Source organism: Hibiscus syriacus, unplaced genomic scaffold (assembly GCF_006381635.1).
Source record: "Hibiscus syriacus cultivar Baekdansim isolate YM2019G1 unplaced genomic scaffold, ASM638163v2 tig00005465_pilon, whole genome shotgun sequence".
In the NCBI taxonomy this organism is placed as follows: domain Eukaryota; kingdom Viridiplantae; phylum Streptophyta; class Magnoliopsida; order Malvales; family Malvaceae; genus Hibiscus; species Hibiscus syriacus.
In genome coordinates, this window is record NW_024062059.1 from 176,542 (window position 1) to 201,766 (window position 25,225).

The window sequence follows — 25,225 nt, forward strand, 5'->3', positions numbered from 1 at the left end:
TTATCTAAATATTCAAGTCGAGTTGAAGTTGGATGGAAAATATTTTTTTTTTGGTCGAATCGAGTCGGATGAAGGATATATAATTTTTTAGGTCGGATCAGATTCGATCAGAGGATACATATATTTTTTAGGTTGATGCGGAACGACAAAAAATCCGACCCAATCCAACTTCTTATCATCCCTACTTGTAGGGATCCAGAAGTAACATGTATCTGTAAGACTGTATCTGTTTTTAAAATCATTTTTGTAATTTATTTCAGCCCTGAATATAACCCTACATCGGGTGCATGAGATAATCATATAATGGATTATACTACAAAATATAACCCGGATTGCTATGGGTCATTGAATTGGGTTTCTTTCTTTTACTTTCCTTGGGACCAACAGGTTACGACGTGGCACAAAAAACACCCCAAAATTGAAAAAGATTGGAGCCTATTATAAAATGACAGATTTGGGCTCTGGCCCGTTTCCGTAAAATAAAACGGAGCGTTTCAACCTTAACATGAGTGAAAATATTAATCTATATGGTTAAGAGCAGAATAAAAAAAATTTAAATTATATTATCAATATTTAGAGTGAATAAAGATAAAGAATGAGTGATGTTTTCTATAAAATATATAATTATTTTATTTTAATTATTTTTAAATAAATTATATAATGAATATTTTCCCCAAAGAAATTGGGCATGGACCAGGTGGCTCCGCCCATGCTTATGACTTTAAACAAATAAATTTGGCATGTATTAATGGTTTATGGTCCTTTATTAAACAAAAAATAATTTGAAGAAAATATTTATGTTTGTTTATTAAAAATAATCTTAAGACTAAAACGCATATAATTTCAAACAAATAAACACATTTAATTTAAATACATAATTTAAGACTAAAATAATTGGACCATGATGTCTCAGAGCAAATTGTAGTCTTATCACCCATGAGTCATGCATGAGAACATTTGATTGGAACTAGGCATGTGTCGGGTTTAGTTAGATTTAAATTGATTTTGTTTCGATTGATTCAAATTATTATTTCAATTTAAAATTTAATTTAATTATTATTTAGATTTAAAATTTATTTTTTTATTATTACAAGTTTGAATTATTTAATTTTTAAAGTATTTCCGATTTAAAATATTAATATTTTATATTTAAATCATATATTAAATTTAAATTGATGGAGTCGAATTTTATTTCAGCCTTGCAGTACTTTGTCCATGCTCCACTCATCATTCTGGCAGTACTTTTTAATTTTCAGCTCGCCGACAAATACAGAGAGCCTCGTCTACGAGATTGCACCGCCATGAACGCCGCCCGTTGTCCTCCTCCGCTGCTCAACACACTTACACCGACCCGTCGGACAGGATTCAACCGTGCGTTTGCGGAAGTTTACGCATGTGCCATCGTAGCTTTGTTCTACCGCCACACGCAAACACTCCTCGGCTCCAAAACACTAGTTTCTTTCTACGTAACCCTAGCGTTGTTCTTCTCCGATCTTGTCCTGGCCTTCATGTGGGCCAACGGACAAGCTTTCCGCATGCGTCCGGTGTATCGCAAAGAGTTCCCGGAAAACATCGAAAAGGTGGTGAAAACAAGTGACTTGCCGGGGCTGGACGTGTTCATCTGCACGGCGGACCCGTACAAGGAACATCCGATGGGTGTGGTGAACACCGACTGAAGATACTAATTTTTTACCCATATCATTATCATTATTATTATTATTATTATTATTATTATTATTATTATCATCATCATTATTATTATTATTATTATTATTATTATTATTATTATTAAATATATTAAATACATATATAATAATTACAGACCAATTACAACTGGACCGGCCCAGTTACAAACAAACCAGAACCGGTCCAGATCAAACCAGAAACCCTAAACATTTGGGGGTTTCAGTTAGGGTTTCCTAACCCTAATCTAACCAGCCGCCTCAGCTTGCTGCCGTTGGATCTGGCAAGATCCAACGGTCCAGATGGCTCCAGATGGAAACCCTAGGGTCTGATACCCTAGGGCCACGCGGCTGCCGACACTCTTTCGCCGCCTCCGCCGCTGCCACGTCCCAACCGAAGACTCCAGAAGCTAGAACATCAGCCGTCCACGCCATAGCTACGGGGTGAGTCACCACTGGCAGTCCGGTGACTCACCGAGACCCCCTCTTCGGACCGGTCCGATGGCCACACCGGTGGTGGCTATAAAAGCCACCACCCGAACCTGAAAAAAAAAAGAGGGAGACAGAGACTACACAGGAAACCGAGAGAGATACAAAGAAACTAGATACTAAAAACTACCAACGATCTCAACAATCAGTAGCAAAGAAACAGAAAAGAAAGAAAAAGGAAGAGAAAGACTTACCGAGGAAGCCAAACGCCGGATCTCATCAAAACCTTCGAAAAACCGAAGGTATTCTTTTTAGATTTGCTCCGATTGGGAGCCGTTTAACGGAAAAGAGCATCGGAACCGTCATTAGGACGGTCCGATCTATGTTTAGATGTAAAAAAAAAAATTCCGGCCACCGAAGACGGTGGCCGGCGACGGTGGTTGACGGCGGACGAACGCCGACTGACGGCTGCCGGCCGACTGGCTTCTCTCTGTTCTAGAGAGAAGCGAGAGAAATTTTTTTTTCTCTCAAAGAAGAGAGAGAGAGGAGAAGTAGAAATGAAGACTGGCCCTTCGGGCCAGCCGGTTTGGACCTTTTATAGTCCTTCCCGAACGACGTCGTTTCGGGAAGGACTATGCGCGTAATTAGACAATAGTTAAACCCCGTCCGCCGTCCTCCTAATTTGTAAACATTACATTTTAGTCACTAAATCGATTTTATAATATTTTTAATTCAGTCTTCGAATTTCAATTTTTTATTCATTTTAGTCCTTTTTATTAAAATAATATATTTAGGTTAAATAACAGAATTAATCCCTTAATTTTAATAAATAATATTTTAATCCCTAGTTTATATTTTTAATTTATTTTATTATAATATCCGAATTTTAGATGATTTTATTTTAGTCACTAAATTATTAAATAAGAAAATAACATATTTAATCCCTATAATTTTGATTAATTATGAATTAGATTTTTAATTTTATTTTTACTGTAATTTAGTCAGTTATTTTATATGTTTTCATTTATTTTATTGTTTTTAAATATATTGTTTTAGTAGTATTTTTGTTTTTATTTTATTATATGAATAAATATTTTTATATATTCATAAATATATATATAATAAATAGTAATTTTTAAATATTTATTTTAATATCGAAGAAAAGGACAGTCTTAATACAACTGGATGTCCTATTCTGATATTTTAAAATTAAAAAGTAAACAATATTATTTAAATTAATATTTATCAATATCAAAGAAAAGAGTTGTCTTAAAGCACCTAGAAGTTCTTTTCTGATATTTTTAAATAAATATTTTTTTATATAATTTTGAAATAATAGAATTATAAATTAAATATATTTTTGAATTTTTAAAATTTTAATAATAGAGACAATTTATAATTAAAAAGTACCAATTTTGGGCGTTGTAGGGGTGCTAATCCTTCCCTAAACGTAACCGACCACGAATCCCTTTTTATTATTAAAAAGAACGAATTTTTGGTTAAAACGCAGATCAGTTTATCTTTTAATTGATGTTTTCTTAAAAACTCTTTTAAAAGATATTTTTTAGGTATTCGACCTACCTGACCCAAAAGGCCGATGGCGACTCCCAAATTATTTTCAAAACCATTTATTCACATCAATTTCCCCGCCAAAATAAATATTTCGTGTCCGGACGAAAACCGGTTATGACAGCTTGGCGACTCCGCTGAGGACCGGTCAAACTTTTAAAAATCGATTATAAATTGTCTCTATTAATTAAAAATTAAAAATTCATATATTTAATTTTTAATTCTTTCTTTTCAAATTTTTTATTTATTTATTATTTTATAATAATTATATGTTTTATTTTATTTGCAAGTATTTTATTATTTATTTTTCTGTCAAAGGTTTGAACATTTCTCCTCACACACCACACTTGCATTGCATAAACATAAAGCTCTATAATTGAGTTGTCCCTTTTAAGTGGGAGTGAAAGCGACGTCTTCGTGAGAATTTATTCTCCGTGTCAGACCTAGCAAGTAACTTTCGGGGTTCATATGCTCTATGTCTTCGTGAGAATTTATTCTCCGTGTCAGGCATAGAGAAATGTATCCCCTCGAATTGAACTCGATCCATTTTAGTCTGTGATGGACTAGGATTGAGGGTTAGCAACCCAAGGGGGCACTAACAATGACAATTCGGATACCTTTATTCTTAGATCCGAAACCCTGCATATAAAAAAACCTTAGAAACTCTTCCGATCAGAAGTCATGCCGAAATTTTGTCCAAAATAGGTGTACACACAGGAGAAATGAATTCTAAACTTTCTTGTTTATTTATTTTCTTTACTGATTAAATTACATGTATATTTAAATTATTTAAATTTAGAAAAGCATGTTTAAATAAAGAATATTTATGTAAATTTATTATTAAATTTCTTTATTATGTAAACTAACTTATTTTCTTTTTTTTTGTGTGTTCTTTATTTTTCTGTTTGCATTGCATCATACAGGATAAAAGACATTGATCCTTGTGTTAATTGTCTCATTGGAAAGCCTTCATCTATGGATAAAAAGTGTTCAAATCAAGTAATTCTAAACTCAGAAGTAAGACAGTGGGCTGAGGACTTACAAAGACAAGAAGGAGACAGTCTGCAGGATGATTATGTATCTGACTTGGCCAGTTATGCTCCAGTTTCACTAAAAAGAAATGATATGCAAGATTTGCGAAGCATTTGGGAAAGTTGGGATTCAAACAAAAAATTGCAGTTTTATCAGATTTACGGAGACATCCCATATTTGCTCTATGTTGAAGTTGATGATGAATTACTCAGAGCCATAATTCAATTCTGGAATCCAGGGTACAATTGCTTCACTCTCAATAAGGAAGACTTGGTCCCTACTATTGAAGAATACACAACTTTGCTACATATCGAAGAGGCTTTGGAGAATCGAATCTATTCAAAGTCAATTAAAACTCAACCCTTTCGAGTTAAATTAGCAAAGATTACCGGGGTACGAGAAGAATGGGTAGCAGCCCGTACAAAACAAAAAGGCGAAAGCGAAGGCATTGCTTGGACCAACATTAAAGAACTTATTCAGAGCCATCCAGACTCTAAAGTACGATTCGATTTATTTGCTCTGGGTATATATGGTATGGTCATCTTCCCAAAAGTATTGGGATATGTTGAAGCTGCAGTGGTAGATTTGTTTGAACAGCTACCGAAAAAGATTAATCCTGCTTCTGCAATTCTAGCAGAAACCTTCAGATCGTTAAATGCTTGTAGAAAGTTAGGAGGTGGAGGATTCTCAGGGTGTACTCAGTTGTTATATGTTTGGATCCGTAGTCATTTCTGGAGGACAGAAAAGGTTTCATACCGACGTTTTAATACGGATTAATCACCATTAAAAGAATTTCTGGAGCAGGAATGGCCGAAAGAAATTAAGAAAGATATGTGGATTAATGCCTTTCGAAATCTGCAAAGCAATGATGTGGTTTGGCGAGCCCCATGGCAAATCCAAAGGGAATTCTTTTACAGATGTGGAGATTACAACTGGATAATGTTACTCGGATTATGGGGAGGAATTGGGTATGCACCACTTCTGGTTATAAGACAGTATGAAGGTCGTCAATTTGTACCTGTCACTGCTGGATTACAGTCATCTGAGTTCGCATTCCATAGCAAAAATTATAAAAGAAATATCATGGAAGCCGTTACAGCTTGGAAAACAACTTTTTGCATCCGAGCTAAAGCAGCAAAAGAAATGTTAACTCCTGATTATGAAGAATGGAGATCTGTCAGAAAAAACGAAAATATTCCTCTACCATATCAAAATGAGGATATCTCTATGGAAGATCGCATTAAGGTGGTTCCGTCAGAGATTGAAATCTTGAGAGCTGAGTTTGAAGCAGAAAGAGAAGGCTGGTCGAAAGAATTAGAGCAAATGAGACAAGATAAAGCTATGTTGGGGGTTGGCATTAACTTTCATTCATCACAATGTGCAATGTTGAGAAAAGATAAAGAAAAAGGTGAGGATGAGTACAGAGCCTTACAGAAAAATTACCAGGAGTTATATAAATCCCGGAAAGCATCAGGATCAAGCCAAGCAACAATACAGATGACCAGAGAATTGAACATTGAGAAAAGACGAGTTGAAGATCTGAAAGGAAAGAATAGCTGTCTACTCAAAAGCCTTGAAAAAGGAAAGCAAAAAATGGAAGATTTTGAGGTCGACAGAAGAGAGCGAATTATAAAACATAAGGCTGAACACCGTGAGATCATGAATAAAATGCAAAGAGAAAAAGATCGAGCCAAAGATTTAGAAAAAATGAAGAATGACATCTTTGATAAATTTGAAGGCGAGAAAAATATCATGTTCAAGGGATTTGAATCTGAAATGAACCAGTTGATTGCCGAACTTGAAGTCAGAGGCCAAAAGATGGAAGAATCCAATATTGAAAAAGAAAAATGGGAGCTAGAAAGAAAAAATTTCAACACCAGAATTGAGGTAGAGCAGGAGGTGGCTAGTAATTGGATGCAAAGATGCAGAAACAAGGATGTTCAAATCCAGAAGCTTAATCAAAGAACACAAGAAGCACGAACAAAACTTGAAGAAGATTTGGATCAGTCTAGAAATAAAAACTCAGAGTTTAATGCTTACATTTTGCAACTTGAAGAATCATTGTTTCAAGAAAAGGTTCGTCTAGGACCTAATGATCTCAAAGAAAGTAATGAGGAAAATGCTTCACTGCGAAGACGCATTAGAGATCTTGAAAAAATTCTGCACAATTGTCAAGTCAGAATCACTGAGTTAGAGCAAACTCTTGAAGAAACAAATGAACAATGGCAAAAGTCAACTAATTTCTATGTAGAAAGAAGTGAAGAAAGAAGTAATATGGTGTTCGAGGCCATGGTTCAAATGAGCGAAGTTGCCAGATATGTTGGGGAACAAGCTGTTGAAGCCAAAATAATTGAGCATCAAGTTGATCCAGTTTCTAGATGTGGAAAGAAGGTGTCATGGTTAATGAAAGAAATTATAGAGCTTAATAGGAAAGCTATGCCTTATCTGTAGTTATGAACTATTATAAAGAAACTTTTGTATGCCAATGAAAGTTGTTCTATGACAGTTAACTTTTTGGGATCAATGTTTTTTACATACATGCATTTTGCATACATTCATCATTCATTTCATAATTTTCGCTATGAATTATTATTTTATTTATTAAGATAAAATTTATTAATTAAAATTTGAAAAATAATAATATTAAAAGATTTCTCAATCGCAGTTATTCTGGCCAAAAGAGAAATACTACATCACTACGGTACTAGACAAGCTACTAAGAGAATTATGGAGGATAAAATACAGCGTATTGAGGAACAGCATCATAAAGAACAAGAAGAAATGAGAATGAAGCTGGAAAAAATTGAAGCCAGTATTGAAAATTCACAAGACAGTATGATGAAGAAAATAGAGGACATGTTTAAAAGGCAGGCTATCAGTGGAAAAATGCCTGAAAATCCTGTATCTTTTGATCAAGAACCTATGTATCCTTTAGATTTTCCACCAGAACCAATTTATCACTCTGGTACTACACCTATACAAATCAATGCTCGTACATATGCATTACAAGAAGCCAAACCACATGAAGATCAACAAGTGGATCCTTCCTCTTCAAGCAAAATTTCGCTTTTATCCGATGTGAAAATAGGGGATCTTAATACTGAGCATTTGATCCCAGATTTGAATGAGCTGAATGAGAAACAAAAAGTAAATGAAGAACTGACCAGACAGATCAAGAGCTTAGAAGAACGAATGAAATCTGTGGAAATAACAGAATCATTCTATGGGTTTGATGCTAGTGAGTTAAGTTTGGTTCCAGACCTAATCCTCCCCATCAAGTTCAAAGTTCCCGAATTTGATAAATATGACGGTACTACATGCCCTTCATCCCACATTACTATGTTTTGTCGAAGAATGGCAGGATATGTGAAGGACGAGAAATTGTTAATTCACTGCTTTTAGGATAGTTTGACAGGACCGGCTTTAAAATGGTATACTCAATTGACCAAAGCTAACATTAGATCCTGGAAAGATTTGGCTAAAGCATTTTTAGAGCAGTATCGCCATGTAACAGACATGGTTCCTGATAGATGGACTCTCCAAAATTTGGAGAAAAAGAATAATGAAACATTCAGACAGTATGCCCAAAGATGGCGTGACACAGCAGCCCAAGTTCAACCGCCTTTGTCAGAAAAAGAGGCCACAGTAATATTTGTTCATACCTTGAAGGCTCCTTATTTAAATCATCTAATGGGGAATGCATCCAGAAATTTTGCAGATTTGGTCATTTCTGGAGAACTCATTGAAAATGTCTTGAAAAGTGGCAAAATTGAATCAAATGAGGGGTCTAGTTCCAAAAGACCTACATATCGGAAAAGGGAGAATGAAGTCAACACTGCAAATTCTTACAGCAAGGATTCATCGAAAAGTGTTACAATAACCCAGCCAAGGGTTAAGAAAGAGGAAACAAACACTAATCGAACAGAGTCCAGAGGATCTCGAAAAGAAAATGAAAGGTTGTCTTTTACACCATTACCAGTACCATATGCGGAGATCTATGATTCACTGTTAAAAGCAGATGTCATAAGGCCTTATCCTTTGGTTCCCATGCAACCACCATTCCCTCCTTGGTATGATACAAAGGCACACTGTGTTTACCATGAAGGAATTACGGGTCATTCCATTGAAAACTGTTTAGCATTCAAAAGGGTGGTTCAAAATTTGATCAACACTGGGAAGTTGGAATTCAATACACCATCTGCATCAAATCATCCATTGCCAAATCATGGAGATAAAAACGTGAATGCAATTCAGGAAGAGAACAGAAAGAAAGCAAAAACTGACATTTCTGAAATTAAATCTCCGTTTGTTTGGGTATTCCAACAACTCTCTTTAACTGGTATAATTCCACAACAATTCAGGCCAAAGCAGAATGAAGGCAAGAATTATTGTGAATATCATCAGGAGAAAGGGCATAAAATTCAACTATGTCCTGAGTTGAAGGATTTGGTGCAAAAATTGATGAACAACAGAGAAATAGAATTCTTTGAAGAAGAACCAAGAAAAAAAGAAGATGATGTTTGCTCATCAGAGGATTCTAAACCAAGTCAAAGAATAAATGATCCTGTGATCATTAATGTGAAATCATCTACGGTGATTCCTGCACCAATAAAGCCGAAAGTAGTTATCACCACTCCTCTACCATTTCCATATAAAGATACCCGCAGGGTACCTTGGAATTATACTACCAATGTTTCAATGGTAGGAGGATCTGTTTCTCTAGAAAAAACAGAAGAGAAAATACAAAGTCTGAGTACCACATCGACGTCTGAAGCAGTGAGCGAGGTCGGTTTCTTTACAAGAAGTGGGAGATGTTACTCTCCCGAAACATCCAATGCTTCAGAACAAGTGAAAGCCAAAGAAAAAGCCATGGCAATACCTCAGAAGGTATTTGAGGATGAATCCCTTCCAGCATTTAATGAGCCTGTGACAGAAAAACAAGCTCAAGAATTTTTGAAATTCCTGAAACATAGTGAGTATAGTGTGGTTGAACAACTACACAAACAACAAGCGAGAATTTCTATTCTTGATCTATTGATGAATTCAGAAGCGCATAGAAATGCTTTGATGAAAATTCTCAATCAAACATTTATCCCCGAAGATATATCCCTCAATAAACTTGACAGAATTGTGGGACATATAGCCGCTGACAATTACATAACGTTCACAGATGATGAAATACCGGAAGGCGGAATGGGGTCAGTAAAAGCTTTGAACATCACAACACATTGTCATGGTCATGTGTTGCCAGGAGTATTGATTGACAATGGATCCGCTCTCAGCTTGATGCCTCTAGTCACACTTCAAAGAATGCCTGTGGATCAATCACACATGAAGAGTTACCAGAATGTAGTGCGAGCATTTGATGGAACTCAAAAAGAAGTGCTTGGGAAAATGGAAATACCTTTGTTAATTGGCCCAGTCGTGTACAATATTGACTTTGTGGTGATGGACATCCACCCCACATATAATTGTCTATTAGGGAGGCCATGGATTCATTCAGCAGGAGCCGTTCCTTCTTCATTACATCAAAAATTGAAATTTGTTGTTGATGGACAACTAATATGCGTCGGTGCTGAAGAAGAAATCATTGCGTCTGTAACAAGCGATGTTCCATATATCGACACCAATGATGATGCTCTTGAATGCTCTTTTCGAGCTCTTGAATTTATAAATGCAACCTTTATTGCAGAAGGAAGCAAAATTCCATATCCCAGATTGTCTGATTGCACCAAGATGACGGTACAACAAACTTTAGGCATCGGAGCTAAAGCTGGGAGAGGTCTAGGAAAGAATCTTCAAGGGATTTCAGTTCCTATCAGTATAAAGATAAAAAAAGACCGTTTTGGGCTAGGGTTTAAGCCCAATCTTCAGCAAAAGAACAAAGAGATGAAAAGAAGATGTGAAGACAGAAAGGCAAAATTGAAAGGAGGAGAAATCCTTTGGAAACACATGTCTTTCCCACAGTTGAAGACCATATTCAGATCAGGAGGAACAATTAATGTAGAACAGCAGCTTGTTGAAGCCTTTAAAGAAGAAAAGTTGACGAAAGATCAAGACATAGTTGAAGAAGCTATGAATGGATTATTTATCAACATGATCATGAATGACAACAAAACTGGCAAATACTTGGATAGGATTCGACCATGTCTTCCTGGAGAAACACTCACCAATTGGACCACTGAAGATCTTCCTATAGTTTTTAATATTAACGCAGAGTAATATTCAGAACTAATCTTTATGTTTAGCTCAAAAATATGAAAACTTTTTGTTATCTTGTAAAAGAAATTATGTTAAATATAAGGAACTTTCTTTAAAATTTTCAGATGGCAATCATTTCTTTACATTTTATTACATTCTTACATTTCATAAATTTACTATATTCTTTCGGAAATATGTCCGATTTAAATTTGCAGGTGTCACCATGTTAATAGCATGTGCATTCCTAAATTTAATCCAGTGATAAATTTAGAGCAGCCTATATGTCTGGAAGAAATCAATGGGTGTGAGGATGAACTGGAATGTGATGTTCCTACTGAACTATTAAGATTGGTAGAAAAAGAAGACAAACAAATTCTACCCCACAAAGAAGAGGTTGAGACTGTGAATTTGGGAACATATGAAGAAATAAAAGAGGTGAAAATTGGTACTACTCTGACAATCCAGATAAAACAAGAATTGATAAATCTCCTTCAAGAGTTCAAAGATATCTTTGCCTGGTCTTATCAAGATATGCCCGGTTTAAGCACAGATATAGTGATACACAAGCTTCCAATCAATCCAGAATATAAACCGGTTCAACAAAAGCTCAGAAGAATGAGGCCAGAAATGTTGTTGCAAATCAAAGAAGAAGTGATGAAACAAATCAATGCAGGTTTCCTACAGGCATCTAAATACCCAGAATGGGTAGCCAACATTGTTCCCGTACCAAAGAAAAATGGAAAAGTTCGAATGTGTGTGGATTACAGAGATCTCAACAAAGCTAGTCCGAAAGATAGCTTTCCATTACCCCACATAGACACATTGGTGGACAATACTGCAGGGCACGCATGGTTTTCATTTATGGATGGATTTTCAGGATATAATCAGATAAAAATAAATCCTGAAGACATGGAAAAGACAACATTTATAACCATGTGGGGCACATTCTGTTATAAAGTGATGCCATTTGGATTGAAAAATGCAGGGGCAACATATCAAAGAGCCATGGTAACTTTGTTTCATGATATGATGCACAAAGAGATTGAAGTATATGTAGATGACATGATTGCCAAATCCAGAACTGAAGAAGAACATATTCAAAATCTGAGAAAGCTTTTCCAGAGATTGAGAAAATATCAATTAAAACTCAACCCCGCAAAATGCACTTTTGGGGTAACTTCTGGAAAACTTTTGGGATTTGTGGTCAGCAAAAAAGGAATCGAGATTGATCCAGATAAAGTCAAAGCAATTCAAGATCTTCCACCACCCAATACAAAAAAAAGTTCGAGGCTTTTTGGGAAGATTAAATTATATCTCGGTTCATTTCTCAATTAACTGATAAATGTGATCCAGTGTTCAAATTACTTCGAAAGAACAATCCTGAAGTCTGGAATGAAGAATGTCAAGAAACTTTGGATATTATTAAGAAATATTTATCCAATGCCCCCCATTTTAGTATCACCAATGCCTGATAGACCATTAATTCTCTACTTGACGGTCTTCGAAAATTCGATGGGATGTGTACTAGGACAGCATGATGAATCAGGAAGGAAAGAAAAAGCTATTTATTATCTGAGCAAGAAATTTACTGATTGTGAAGTTCGATATCCACCAATACAAAAATTATGTTGTGCTTTGGTGTGGACTACTCGAAGACTCAGACAATATATGTTATACCATACTATTTGGTTGATATCAAAACTTGATCCTTTGAAATTCTTAATGGAATCACCAGCTTTGACAGGCAGAATGGCTAGATGGCAGATGTTATTATCTGAGTTTGATATTGTATATGTCAACCAAAAAGCAATAAAAGGAAGTGTCATAGCTGATTTTCTGGCCAGTCGTGTATCAAATGATTATCAGCCTTTGAACTTCAATTTTCCCGATGAAGATTTGTTATGCATATCCATGAATGAAGAAGTCAGAACAAATGATGAATTTGCAACTTGGAAGCTTTACTTTGACGGAGCATCTAATCCTTTGGGACGAGGAATCAGAGCAGTGTTAATTTCTCCAGAAAATGTTTATTATCCCTTTACAAGTAGACTGGAGTTCTTTTGCACCAATAACATGGCAGAATATGAAGCTTGTGTCATGGGATTGAAAGCAGCTATAGAAAGAAAAATCAAATGTCTCAAGATATATGGAGATTCATCGTTAGTGGTGTATCAATTGAGAGGAGAATGGTAAACAAAAGATCCCAAATTGTTAGAATACCGAAATTTTACCCTCGAATTAGTAAAAGAATTTGAGAGAGTTACCTTCAATTATCTCCCTCGAGAAGAAAATCAAATGGCAGATGCTTTGGCTACATTAGCTGCTATGTTTCAGGCAACTAAGAAAGTTGATATGATGCCAATCAAAATGCAAGTTTATGAAATTCCTGCACATTGTTATAGTGTGGAAGAAGAGGTAGATGGTAAACCATGGTATCATGATATTCTGCAATATATCAAAAATCAAAGTTATCCACCAAATGCATCGGAAATTGATAAAAGAACTTTGAGAAGAATGGCTGCTGGATATTTTCTTGATGGAGAGATTATGTATAGAAGAAGCAATGATCAAATGCTATTGAGATGTTTAAATACCAGCGAAGCTCGAAATGTCATTGAAGAAGTACATAGTGGAATATGTGGAACACATGCAAATGGTCTTTCCATGGCCAGAAAGATAATGAGATATGGATACTATTGGGCTACTATGTACACAGATTGCATTGATTATGCAAGGAAATGTCATAAATGCCAGATATATGCAGACAAGATTCATGTACCCCCATCTCCTTTACATGTAATGACAGCACCCTGGCCATTTTCTATGTGGGGAATAGATGTCATTGGGGCAATTACACCAAAAGCATCGAATGGACATTGTTTCATCCTTGTGGCAATTGATTATTTTACCAAATGGGTTGAAGCTGCTTCATATACCAATATTAAGAGGTCCACAATCTGCAAGTTCATAAAGAAAGAGATAGTTTGCCGATATGGCTTACCAGAGAGGATCATTACAGATAATGCTCTGAACCTGAATAACAAAATGATGACCGAACTTTGTGCACAGTTTAAGATCAAACATGCAAATTCAGTGGCATATCGTCCAAAGATGAATGGGGCAGTTGAAGCAGCAAATAAGAACATCAAGAGAATCATTACAAAGACTACTGAAACTTACAAAGATTGGCACGAGAAGTTACCTTTTGCTCTATATGCATACCGAACTACTGTTCGAACATCTACTGGGGCAACGCCTTTTTCTTTAGTCTATGGGATGGAAGCAGTCTTACCAATTGAAGTTGAGATTCCATCGCTTCGAATATTGAGAGAAACAAAATTGGATGAATCTGAATGGATCCAAGCTAGAGTTGATCAATTGAACCTTATTGAGGAGAAAAGATTGAAAGCTATTTGCCATGGACAGATGTATCAAAAACGGATGATGAAGTCTCATGACAAAAAAGTACATCCAAGAGCATTCCAAGAGGGTGATCTAGTACTAAAAAAGATTTTGCCTATACATAAAGATTTACGTGGGAAATAGATGCCTAATTGGGAAGGGCCATACGTTGTGAAAAGAGCCTTTTCCGGAGGAGCGTTGATCTTGGCAGAAATAGATGGAAAAATTCTGAAAAATCCAATAAACTCGGATTCTGTCAAGAAATATTATGCTTGAAGTGAAAAAAAAAGAGAGAAAAGAAAAGAAAAAAAGAAAAAGGGGGGTCAAGGTGAAAACACGAAAAGGGCATCTTGTAACCTAAGGAAGGATTTGAGTTGAAAACCTGAAAAGGCGGCTCAAATGAAGTTTGCTATTAGGCATCCGGCAATTGAACTCTCTTAAGATTTTGACAGTTTGGGAGAAACTTCACATCTACAAGCATTTTGACAACGTTTGAGATCTTCCAGACAAAAGCTTACATCATTTCTCTAAGTTGTGTCAACTTGATTAATTTAGAAATACTTATGCTTATAATTTGTTGAGACATTTGAATTTTTATTATTCTTATGCTTGCCATAACTTTGAATACAATTATATCTATTTCAAGTTCAATTTATTTGAGATTCAATTTATTTTCGAAAATTCCATTTATTCTTCTATGAATCAACATAATTTTGAAATAAGTTAAAGATTTCTGAATATCACTTTATGTTAATACTTTTAAATACATGGAATACAAAATAAGCAAATCATCACCATCTTGAACAATAAGGTTGTTATGCTAGATATAACCGACAACAAGGTCGAATCCGCCAAATCTACTCATCAATTGCTCCAACCGATCACCATTCAGTTCTTTCACACCTGTTTTCAAAGATATACTAAGGCAATAGAAGGCAACCTTTGTAGCATTGATTCCGGCAAAAAGAAACAAGACATTGATATCACTGGGAAACATGTCTCTATACAGATCCTTGTGTATGGTTTTTAAGGAAACCTAGAAGCATTTCCACCTCATTAGGTTCAAGTGGAGCAACTTTATTCCTTCCAACTCATACTAGATTCCATTTTCAGCACTCATCAAGAACATACTTCTGGACACTTGAAGGTGGCTCATTGTCATAAGCTTCAAGAGCATTACAGATCCTTTCTGTCAATTTGGCACTTCCTGTACATGTTTATAAACAGTTCAACTTTATTCTTGGATCCCATGAAAGCCATCATTTCTTTGTCAATGGAAAAGCATCAGCACATGGAGGAAGCAGAATAAGAGAAAATCTGTTCTTAATTGGCAGAATTAAGAATATAGCCCTTTTTAGTGTAGCAGCATGGAAATGCTTCGAATCTACAAATTCTGGCTTTACATCGAATAAGTACTGTGATATCCCAGTCCAAACATTAAATAGAAGATGAATTTGCCAATAGCATCTTCTGGAAGTGTTCTTTGAGTTATTTGATCTGGTTGGACAGAACCAATCATTGAATTTAGAAGATGAATTTGTTAATAGCATCTTCTGGAAGTGTTCTTTGAGTTATCTGACCTGGTTTAGCAGAACCAATCATTGAATTGGGAAGATGAATGTGCTCATAGCATCTTCTGGAAGTGTTCTTTGAGTTATCTGATCTGGTTGGACAGAACAATCATTGAGTTTAGAAGATGAATTTGCCAATAGCATCTTCTGGAAGTGTTCTTTGAGTTATCTGATCTGGTTGGACAGAACAATCATTGAGTTTAGAAGATGAATTTGCCAATAGCATCTTCTGGAAGTGTTCTTTGAGTTATCTGATCTGGTTGGACAGAACAATCATTGAGTTTAGAAGATGAATTTGCCAATAGCATCTTCTGGAAGTGTTCTTTGAGTTATCTGGTTTGGTATGAACCCAAAAAAACCAATCATTGAATTTGGAAGATGAATTTGCTCATAGTAAAAATAAGGATACTCAATAGCATCTTCTGGAAGTGTTCTTTGAGTTATTTGATCTGGTAAGAACTACAGAACCAATCATTGGAATTAAAAGATGAACTGCATGATTATCTTCATTAAGAAGCTTCTTTTCAAGCTTCCTCTGCTTCTTCCTTTTCAAAAATCATAGCCCAAGTTTCGCCTTTGCTTGTAATTGGGATCATTGCATAATGACTTCCTATTTTTTACCAGAAGAAGTGCATCAGCAGCCTTAGTCATTTGAGCAGCACATATAAAATTTGCCAATTCTGTAATTGATGAATCTGGACCACATTTCTCCAGGGCTATTGAAGTTTCAGCCCATGAGAATCCCATTTTTGTCAAGTATAACAGTTTATTCTCCTCATCAGAATCAGAATTCAAGATTTCTCGGTATTAGAAGAACTATCGATATCTGTGAAATCATCTTGAAAGGTCACTTCATAATCAGATGAATTGTTATCAGAATCAACATGTTGCCTGAATGCAAGCTTTTCAAGAGCCTATACTATTGAGTTTTATTCTCAAGAGGTTTTGTGACATTATATCTACATCTACATTTGTCAAAGATGATATATTCTTTGATTTGAAAAAGAAAGATCTATTGGGTTTTTACAATTGAAGAAATATTCAATTCACCAATCCGAAATCAAATAACTTAACATTCATGCATCATATTTTAGGTGTTTACAAAAATAGGTGCATTTTCATTCATTTTTATTCTTGTTGAATTTTTAACAGGAATTTCAAAGATTTTAGCAAAGATTCGAATCCATCATTTGAGGGATCAGCTTTTCCAGAGAAAGTTCATAATGAGAAGAACTCATCTGAAGAAGGAAGAAGAAGTTCATAATGAGAAGAATTTGTTCAACCTTTTACCTGAATCCATCATTTGAGGGATCAGCTTTTCCAGAGAAAGTTCATAATGAGAAGAACTCATCTGAAGAAGGAAGAAGAAGTTCATAATGAGAAGAATTTGTTCAACCTTTTACCTGAATCCATCATTTGAGGGATCATCTTTTCCAGAGAAAGTTCATAATGAGAAGAACTCATCTGAAGAAGGAAGAAGAAGTTCATAATTAGAAGAATTTGTTCAATCTTTTACCTGAATTCATCAATTGATGGATTATCTTTTCCGGAGAAGTTCATAATGAGAAGAACTCATCTGAAGAAGAAAGAAGAAGTTCATAATAAGAAGAACTTGTTCAACTTTTTGCATAATTCTATCGCAGAAGGAGATAGATTAGCATCAGCCTTTCTAGAGAAAGTTCATAATGAGAAGAACTCATCAAGAGATTATTCAACCTTTTGAATGTCTCTATCACAGAAAGAAAGAGGTCAGTATCATCCCCAGCAGAAAGTTCATAATGAGAAGAACTCATCTGAAGAAAGAGAAGAATTTATTCAATATCTCCATTATGATCAAGTGAAGCCAAATGGATAAAAAAATTTATTATCTTTTCATCTTTGCCCTATTCTTGTTAACACAAGAATGAGCAAAGAGGGGCAGCTGAAGATACTAATTTTTTACCCATATCATTATCATCATTATTATTATTATTATTATTATTATTATTATTATTATTATTATTATTATTATTATTATTATTATTATTATTATTATCATCATTATTATTATTATTATTATTATTATTATTATTATTATTATTAAATATATTAAATACATATATAAATAATAATTACAGACCAATTACAACTGGACCGGCCCAGTTACAAACAAACCAGAACCGGTCCAGATCAAACCAGAAACCCTAAACATTTGGGGGTTTCAGTTAGGGTTTCCTAACCCTAATCTAACCAGCCGCCTCAGCTTGCTGCCGTTGGATCTGGCAAGATCCAACGGTCCAGATGGCTCCAGATGGAAACCCTAGGGTCTGATACCCTAGGGCCACGCGGCTGCCGACACTCTTTCGCCGCCTCCGCCGCTGCCACGTCCCAACCGAAGACTCCAGAAGCTAGAACACCAGCCGTCCACGCCATAGCTACGGGGTGAGTCACTACTGGCAGTCCGGTGACTCACCGAGACCCCCTCTTCGGACCGGTCCGATGGCCACACCGGTGGTGGCTATAAAAGCCACCACCCGAACCTGAAAAAAAAAGAGGGAGACAGAGACTACACAGGAAACCGAGAGAGATACAAAGAAACTAGATACTAAAAACTACCAACGATCTCAACAATCAGTAGCAAAGAAACAGAAAAGAAAGAAAAAGGAAGAGAAAGACTTACCGAGGAAGCCAAACGCCGGATCTCATCAAAACCTTCGAAAAACCGAAGGTATTCTTTTAGATTTGCTCCGATTGGGAGCCGTTTAACGGAAAAGAGCATCGGAACCGTCATTAGGACGGTCCGATCTATGTTTAGATGTAAAAAAAAATTTCCGGCCACCGAAGACGGTGGCCGGCGGCGGTGGTTGACGGCGGACGAACGCCGACTGACGGCTGCCGGCCGACTGGCTTCTCTCTGTTCTAGAGAGAAGCGAGAGAAAATTTTTTTTTCTCTCAAAGAGAGAGAGAGAGGAGAAGTAGAAATGAAGACTGGCCCTTCGGGCCAGCCGGTTTGGACCTTTTATAGTCCTTCCCGAACGACGTCGTTTCGGGAAGGACTATGTGCGTAATTAGACAATAGTTAAACCCCGTCCGCCGTCCTCCTAATTTGTAAACATTACATTTTAGTCACTAAATCGATTTTATAATATTTTTAATTCAGTCTTCGAATTTCAATTTTATTCATTTTAGTCCTTTTTATTAAAATAATATATTTAGGTTAAATAACAGAATTAATCCCTTAATTTTAATAAATAATATTTTAATCCCTAGTTTATATTTTTAATTTATTTTATTATAATATCCGAATTTTAGATGATTTTATTTTAGTCACTAAATTATTAAATAAGAAAATAACATATTTAATCCCTATAATTTTGATTAATTATGAATTAGATTTTTAATTTTATTTTTACTGTAATTTAGTCAGTTATTTTATATGTTTTCATTTATTTTATTGTTTTTAAATATATTGTTTTAGTAGTATTTTTATTTTTATTTTATTATATGAATAAATATTTTTATATATTCATAAATATATATATAATAAATAGTAATTTTTAAATATTTATTTTAATATCGAAGAAAATGACAGTCTTAATACAATTGGATGTCCTATTCTGATATTTTAAAATTAAAAAGTAAACAATATTATTTAAATTAATATTTATCAATATCAAAGAAAAGAGCTGTCTTAAGGCACCTAGAAGTTCTTTTCTGATATTTTTAAATAAATATTTTTTTATATAATTTTGAAATAATAGAATTATAAATTAAATATATTTTTGAATTTTTAAAATTTTAATAATAGAGACAATTTATAATTAAAAAGTACCAATTTTGAGCGTTGTAGGGGTGCTAATCCTTCCCTAAACGTAACCGACCACGAATCCCTTTTTATTATTAAAAAGAACGAATTTTTGGTTAAAACGCAGATCAGTTTATCTTTTAATTGATGTTTTCTTAAAAACTCTTTTAAAAGATATTTTTTAGGTATTCGACCTACCTGACCCAAAAGGCCAATGGCGACTCCCAAATTATTTTCAAAACCATTTATTCACATCAATTTCCCCGCCAAAATAAATATTTCGTGTCCGGACGAAAACCGGTTATGACACCGACTTATCAATGATGGCGTACGATTATCCGACGGAGAAAATATCGGTGTATGTATCGGACGATGGAGGATCGGCTTTCACTCTCTTTGCTTTCATGGAGGCCGCGAGGTTTGCTGCGCACTGGTTACCATATTGCAGGGATAACGATATAGCAACACGGAGCCCAGATGAACATTTTGCAACCAATTATTGGAGGAACTCTGAATCTGAGAAGATTAAGGTAACCCCGTTCTTAAACTAAGCTAATTATTTCCCTCTATATTTTATACTCTGACCGCTATAAAAAATTATTACTTTTATTAAGAAAAAACATGGCAGGCATATTTTTAGTTCAGTTCCCAAAAAATTATAAATTGATAATTTAATACAATAAAAATTTACACTCTGACCCCTACAGCCAAGGTAAATATATCATACAACTACATATATTTCGTTCAACTAAAGAAAACAACCGTAGATAGCAAAGAGGTCGAGATAAGGGAGAAAACAAACCATTACGGTCCAAGTTGCCAAAAGTTGCCCAGAGCTCAATTATAAGTTTCCCCTACCAGCGGAGCCGCAGCTTAGTGAGGATGGATAATGTCTATCTTAAAATATGATTTTTTTTATTAATTAATTATTTTATTGATATTATTTATTTTAAAATTTTATTTATATTTATTTTATTTAAAAATTTTACTTTGTTAATATATGTGTGCAGACTTTAAAAAAATATTTCAGGATTCATGGCTGGATTATGATATTATATAAGGAAATAAATTTTAAAAAAATTAATGAATATTAACTCATAAAAGTTTAAAAGAAAAACATAAATTTATAATAAAAATATAAAAAATATTAAAAAACATATAAATTTAATCAGTCCATCTCTACGTATCCCATCACCTTGAGAACGCGATCAACTTTATGAGTTTGAGCCACTCACAAATCGGAGAAAGAACGAAGAGAGAACGAGAGAGTACGTCACTTCTCCATAAATGCTGGGATATTTGTCCAAATTATGTCATAAACTCATAATTAGTCCAATGGATAAATTAATTTCTAAAAAAAAGTAATTTACATTTAGTCCTCAAAATAATTTTTTATTTCGCCCTTAGCTATGTAATTGGGATCAAAGGTGAGTGCTTCCGTGCTTTCTCAACCTTTTATATATTTTTTCCTCCTCCTTTCCCGATTTCCTCTTCCCTTTTTATGGTGATCTCCTATTTTCCTTTTTCCTTTTTTATTCTCATCACCGAATGCCCTTGGCCATTTATGGTTGGTATTTGGTTTAGATATCATGAGATTTAGTGGTAGGGTATTGTTGAGTGTAGTAGGTAAATACCTAATTTTTGGAATTTGTTTGTTTTTTTAATGGATTTAGTGAGATTTGATGGTTGTTGATGTAGGTGATGACGACAATGTGGCTCAGTGACGGTTCACATGCCAGTTTAGGCGTTGAAGAGTCGGCGCGTGTATCACACGCATCTGGGTGGACGGTTCGAATCTCCTTGCTGGTGGCAGCTGAATCTTTAGGGTTAAGGTTTTGAAACCCTATTTACCTCGGGTCGAGTCAATTGAATTGAGTTGGGTCTTGGGCCGATTCGGGTTTGACTTGGTGTTAGGTCCATTGTTGTAATTGCCATTCACTTGTATTTGGGCTTGATGTTGTAATGGGCTCTATTTGGGACTACACAAAATATGTAATACATGTAAATAATAATAATACTAATATAATATATATTTTTTGACCCGAACAAAAACGGTGTCTACATATATTTGAAAGTTATTTATATAATATTATTTATGTTATTGAATTGGCACACCATGTTGCCGGATGCAATTAAAAAACTAGACCGGATGGGATCCAAGGTGACTACGTAAATTCTACTATCTTTAATTTTATTTTTCCTAGAGAAACAGCTAAGACCCGAGTCCCATCAAATACTTTCACGCGTGTGCCGGTCACAAAGTCGCACGAGCTCGTTCCAATGATTTGTTTATATATAACATTGTCTCTGTGACTGCGGTGATAATGATACTTTAAGTTAATTTCAACTCGCCGGCAAATACAGAGAGTCTAGCTAGTCTACGAGATTGCACCGACATGAGCGCCGCCAGTTCTCCTCCTCCGCTGCTCAACACACTTACACCCTCCCGTCGGACAGGCTTCAACCGTGCGTTTGCGGCAGTTTACGCATGTGCCATCGTAGCTTTGTTCTACCGCCACACACAAACACTCCTCGGCTCCAAAACACTAGTTTCTTTCTACGTAACCCTAGCGTTGTTCTTCTCCGATCTTGTCCTGGCCTTCATGTGGGCCAACGGACAAGCTTTCCGCATGCGTCCGGTGTATCGCAAAGAGTTCCCGGAAAACATCGAAAAGGTGGTGAAAACAAGTGACTTGCCGGGGCTGGACGTGTTCATCTGCACGGCGGACCCGTACAAGGAACCTCCGATGGGTGTGGTGAACACCGCCTTATCAGTGATGGCGTACGATTATCCGACGGAGAAAATATCGGTGTATGTATCGGACGATGGAGGATCGGCTTTAACTCTCTTTGCTTTCATGGAGGCCGCGAGGTTTGCTGCGCACTGGTTACCATATTGCAGGGATAACGATATAGCAACACGGAGCCCAGATGAACATTTTGCAACCAATTATTGGAGGAGCTCTGAATCTGAGAAGATTAAGGTAACCCCATTCTTAAATTAAACTAATTATTTATCGTACGAATCAAATTACCTAAGTGGTTAAACGAATCGTTATTATTCTTAGGAATGACGGGTGCGAGCACCAACATCAACAGATTAATTGAGCGTTTATTATCAAATAATTAAAAATATTTAGAACAAATTATATTTTATAATCACTTAAACCAATTTAAATATACTCTTAAGACAGTCATAAGCTGCCAAGAGGTCACGACAAGGCAAGAAACACCATTACGGTCCAAGTTGCCTAAAGTTGCCCAGAGCATCAATTAAATGTCCAGTAGTAAGACAAACTCGACCCCACCACTGTACCACATCGCCTTGTGAACTCTATCAACTTAGCTTGATGAGTTTGAGCCACTCACAAATCGGAGAAAAAACGAATAAAGAGAGAGAATACGTCACTTCTCCATAAATGCTGGAATATGTCATAATTAAGACCAGTGGATATTAATGTAATAATTTTAATTTCTAAAGAAATTATTTAGTCCTCAAAATAAATTTTGATTTCGCCCTTGATTATGTTGTTCGAATCAAAGATGAGTATATCATGATAAGTGCTTCCATGGGTTTTCAACCCTATATATTACAGATAATGTACGAAAGCATGAAAACGAAAGTCGAACACATTGTCGGAAAAGGGAAAGTTGGAGAGGAACACATCACCGGCGATGAAGAACGTAGGGCTTTCAGTAAATGGAGTAGCGACGGATTCAGCCGTCAAAATCACCCAGCTGTGGTTCAGGTTTTATTGGACAAAAATAAAGACAAAGACAACACAGGCCGTTGCTTGCCAAACCTGGTTTATGTGTCTAGGCAAAAAAGCAAGACATCTCCTCATCACTTCAAAGCCGGAGCACTGAATGCCCTGGTAATGTATATATACTGAATAATTATCACTTCAATTACCATTAATAATGTTTATCTTTCCTTTTTTCTGAAGGTCCGAGTTTCAGCCGTCATGTCCAATGCACCAATAATTTTAACCCTAGACTGTGACATGTACTCAAATGATCCAAGAACACCTCTCCGAGCCATGTGTTATGTTCTAGACCCTGAAACGCAGAAGAATTTGGCTTACATTCAGTTTCCTCAAGAATTCCATGGGATCACCAAGAAAGACATTTATGCCTGTGAGCAAAAACGTTTGTTTAAAGTTCATCCGGTTGGTTTTGACGGACTCTCCGGCCCTAATTATCTAGGAACCGGATGTTTCTTCCGCCGGAGAGCTTTATTCGGCGATCCGTCAGCTATGATTTTACCGGAAACCAAGGATTTAAGCCCTGATTATGTGGTGAACCAACCCATAACTGCCCATTCTGTTATTGAATTGGCACACCATGTTGCCGGATGCAATTATGAAAACCAGACCGAATGGGGATCCAAGGTGACCAAGTAAATTCTACTAATCTTTAATTTTATTTTTCCTAGAGAAACAGCTTGTTGTAACAATGTATGATGTCTGCAGATTGGATTTAGATATGGAGCACTTTCGGAGGATTATTACACAGGCTACCGTATGAAATGTGAAGGATGGAGATCCCTATTCTGCTATCCCGAAAAGCCGGCGTTCTTTGGAGATACACCCATCAACCTTCTTGATGTTCTTAACCAAAACAAGAGGTGGGTGATCGGCCAACTTGAGGTGGCGTTTTCGAGATACAGTACCATAACTTATGGTGTCAAAGCTAAGGGGCCGGTGATGGGGCTAGCTTATTCATACATCGCATTCTTAGCCATTTATTCAATTCCGATCACTACATATTCCTTTCTCCCCCAGCTTGCTCTCCTTAATGGAGTCAGCATCTTCCCGATGGTCTCAGAACCATGGTTTCTGCTTTACATGTTCCTTTTCCTCGGAGCGTACGGGCAAGATTTGTTCGAGTTCATTGTAGAGAGGGGAACGGTGCAGAGATGGTGGAGTGACCAGAGAATGTGGATGATGAGAGGGCTTTCGTGTTACTTGTTCGGTTTAACCGAGTTCTTGCTCACATCCATCGGCATTCCAGCTCAGGGTTTCAATGTGACCAGCAAGGTAACCGACGATGAGCAAAGCAAGAGATACGAGCAAGGGCTTTTCGAGTTCGGAGTACCATCGCCCTTGTTCGTGACGCTAGCAATGGCGGCGATAATCAACCTGTTATCGTTCATCTTGGGGCTTGTACGTTTAATCAATGGCAGCAACAAGGAAGGGTTAGAAATGCAGATGCTCTTAACAGGAATGATCGTGATGAATTGCGTGCCGGTTTACCAAGCCATGGCGTTGAGACGTGACAAAGGGAGGATGCCTATTAAAACTACCATTACCGCGTCGATCTTGGCATCGGTTGTTCATGTAGTGGCTTCTCCCTTATCCATGTGATACAAGCAGATCAGGAACTACACTAGAAGGGAAATGAAGAAATAATAATATGCAAATGCACTTAATATTTGTATTATTCGTACATTTGAAGTTTAATTATATATATTTTTTTCTTTTAGTGTAACTAGTTGGGAACAATACCAAGTATTCAAGCAACTCAAACAATCTATAAAACAGTAAACAACACTT

At 35.9% G+C, this 25,225-nt stretch overlaps 1 protein-coding gene across 2 annotated transcripts; it reads left to right on the plus strand.

Moving 5' to 3' along the window:
* The first annotated feature begins 1,259 nt into the window (after positions 1 to 1,259).
* LOC120199714 (cellulose synthase-like protein G3) lies at positions 1,260 to 25,116 on the plus strand. Of its 2 annotated transcripts, XM_039200733.1 has the most exons (5): positions 1,260 to 1,315; positions 22,081 to 22,654; positions 23,267 to 23,545; positions 23,618 to 24,061; positions 24,143 to 25,116. In XM_039200733.1, the coding sequence occupies exons 1-5, from the start codon at positions 1,302 to 1,304 to the stop codon at positions 25,034 to 25,036; spliced, it is 2,205 nt and encodes a 734-aa protein (XP_039056664.1). In that variant the 5' UTR covers positions 1,260 to 1,301; the 3' UTR covers positions 25,037 to 25,116. The 2 variants fall into 2 exon arrangements, with proteins under 2 accessions (XP_039056664.1, XP_039056663.1); XM_039200732.1 differs by lacking the exon at positions 1,260 to 1,315 and having other exon boundaries at positions 21,993 to 22,654.
* Positions 25,117 to 25,225: the final 109 nt, after the last annotated feature.

What these genes read in the sequence shown, in the direction of transcription:
- LOC120199714 (XM_039200733.1), top strand. An exon ending in CTGAATCTGAGAAGATTAAG is followed by an intron (nt 22,655 to 23,266) that starts GTAACCCCATTC and finishes TATATATTACAG; the next exon opens with ATAATGTACGAAAGCATGAA. An exon ending in AGACCGAATGGGGATCCAAG is followed by an intron (nt 24,062 to 24,142) that starts GTGACCAAGTAA and finishes TGATGTCTGCAG; the next exon opens with ATTGGATTTAGATATGGAGC.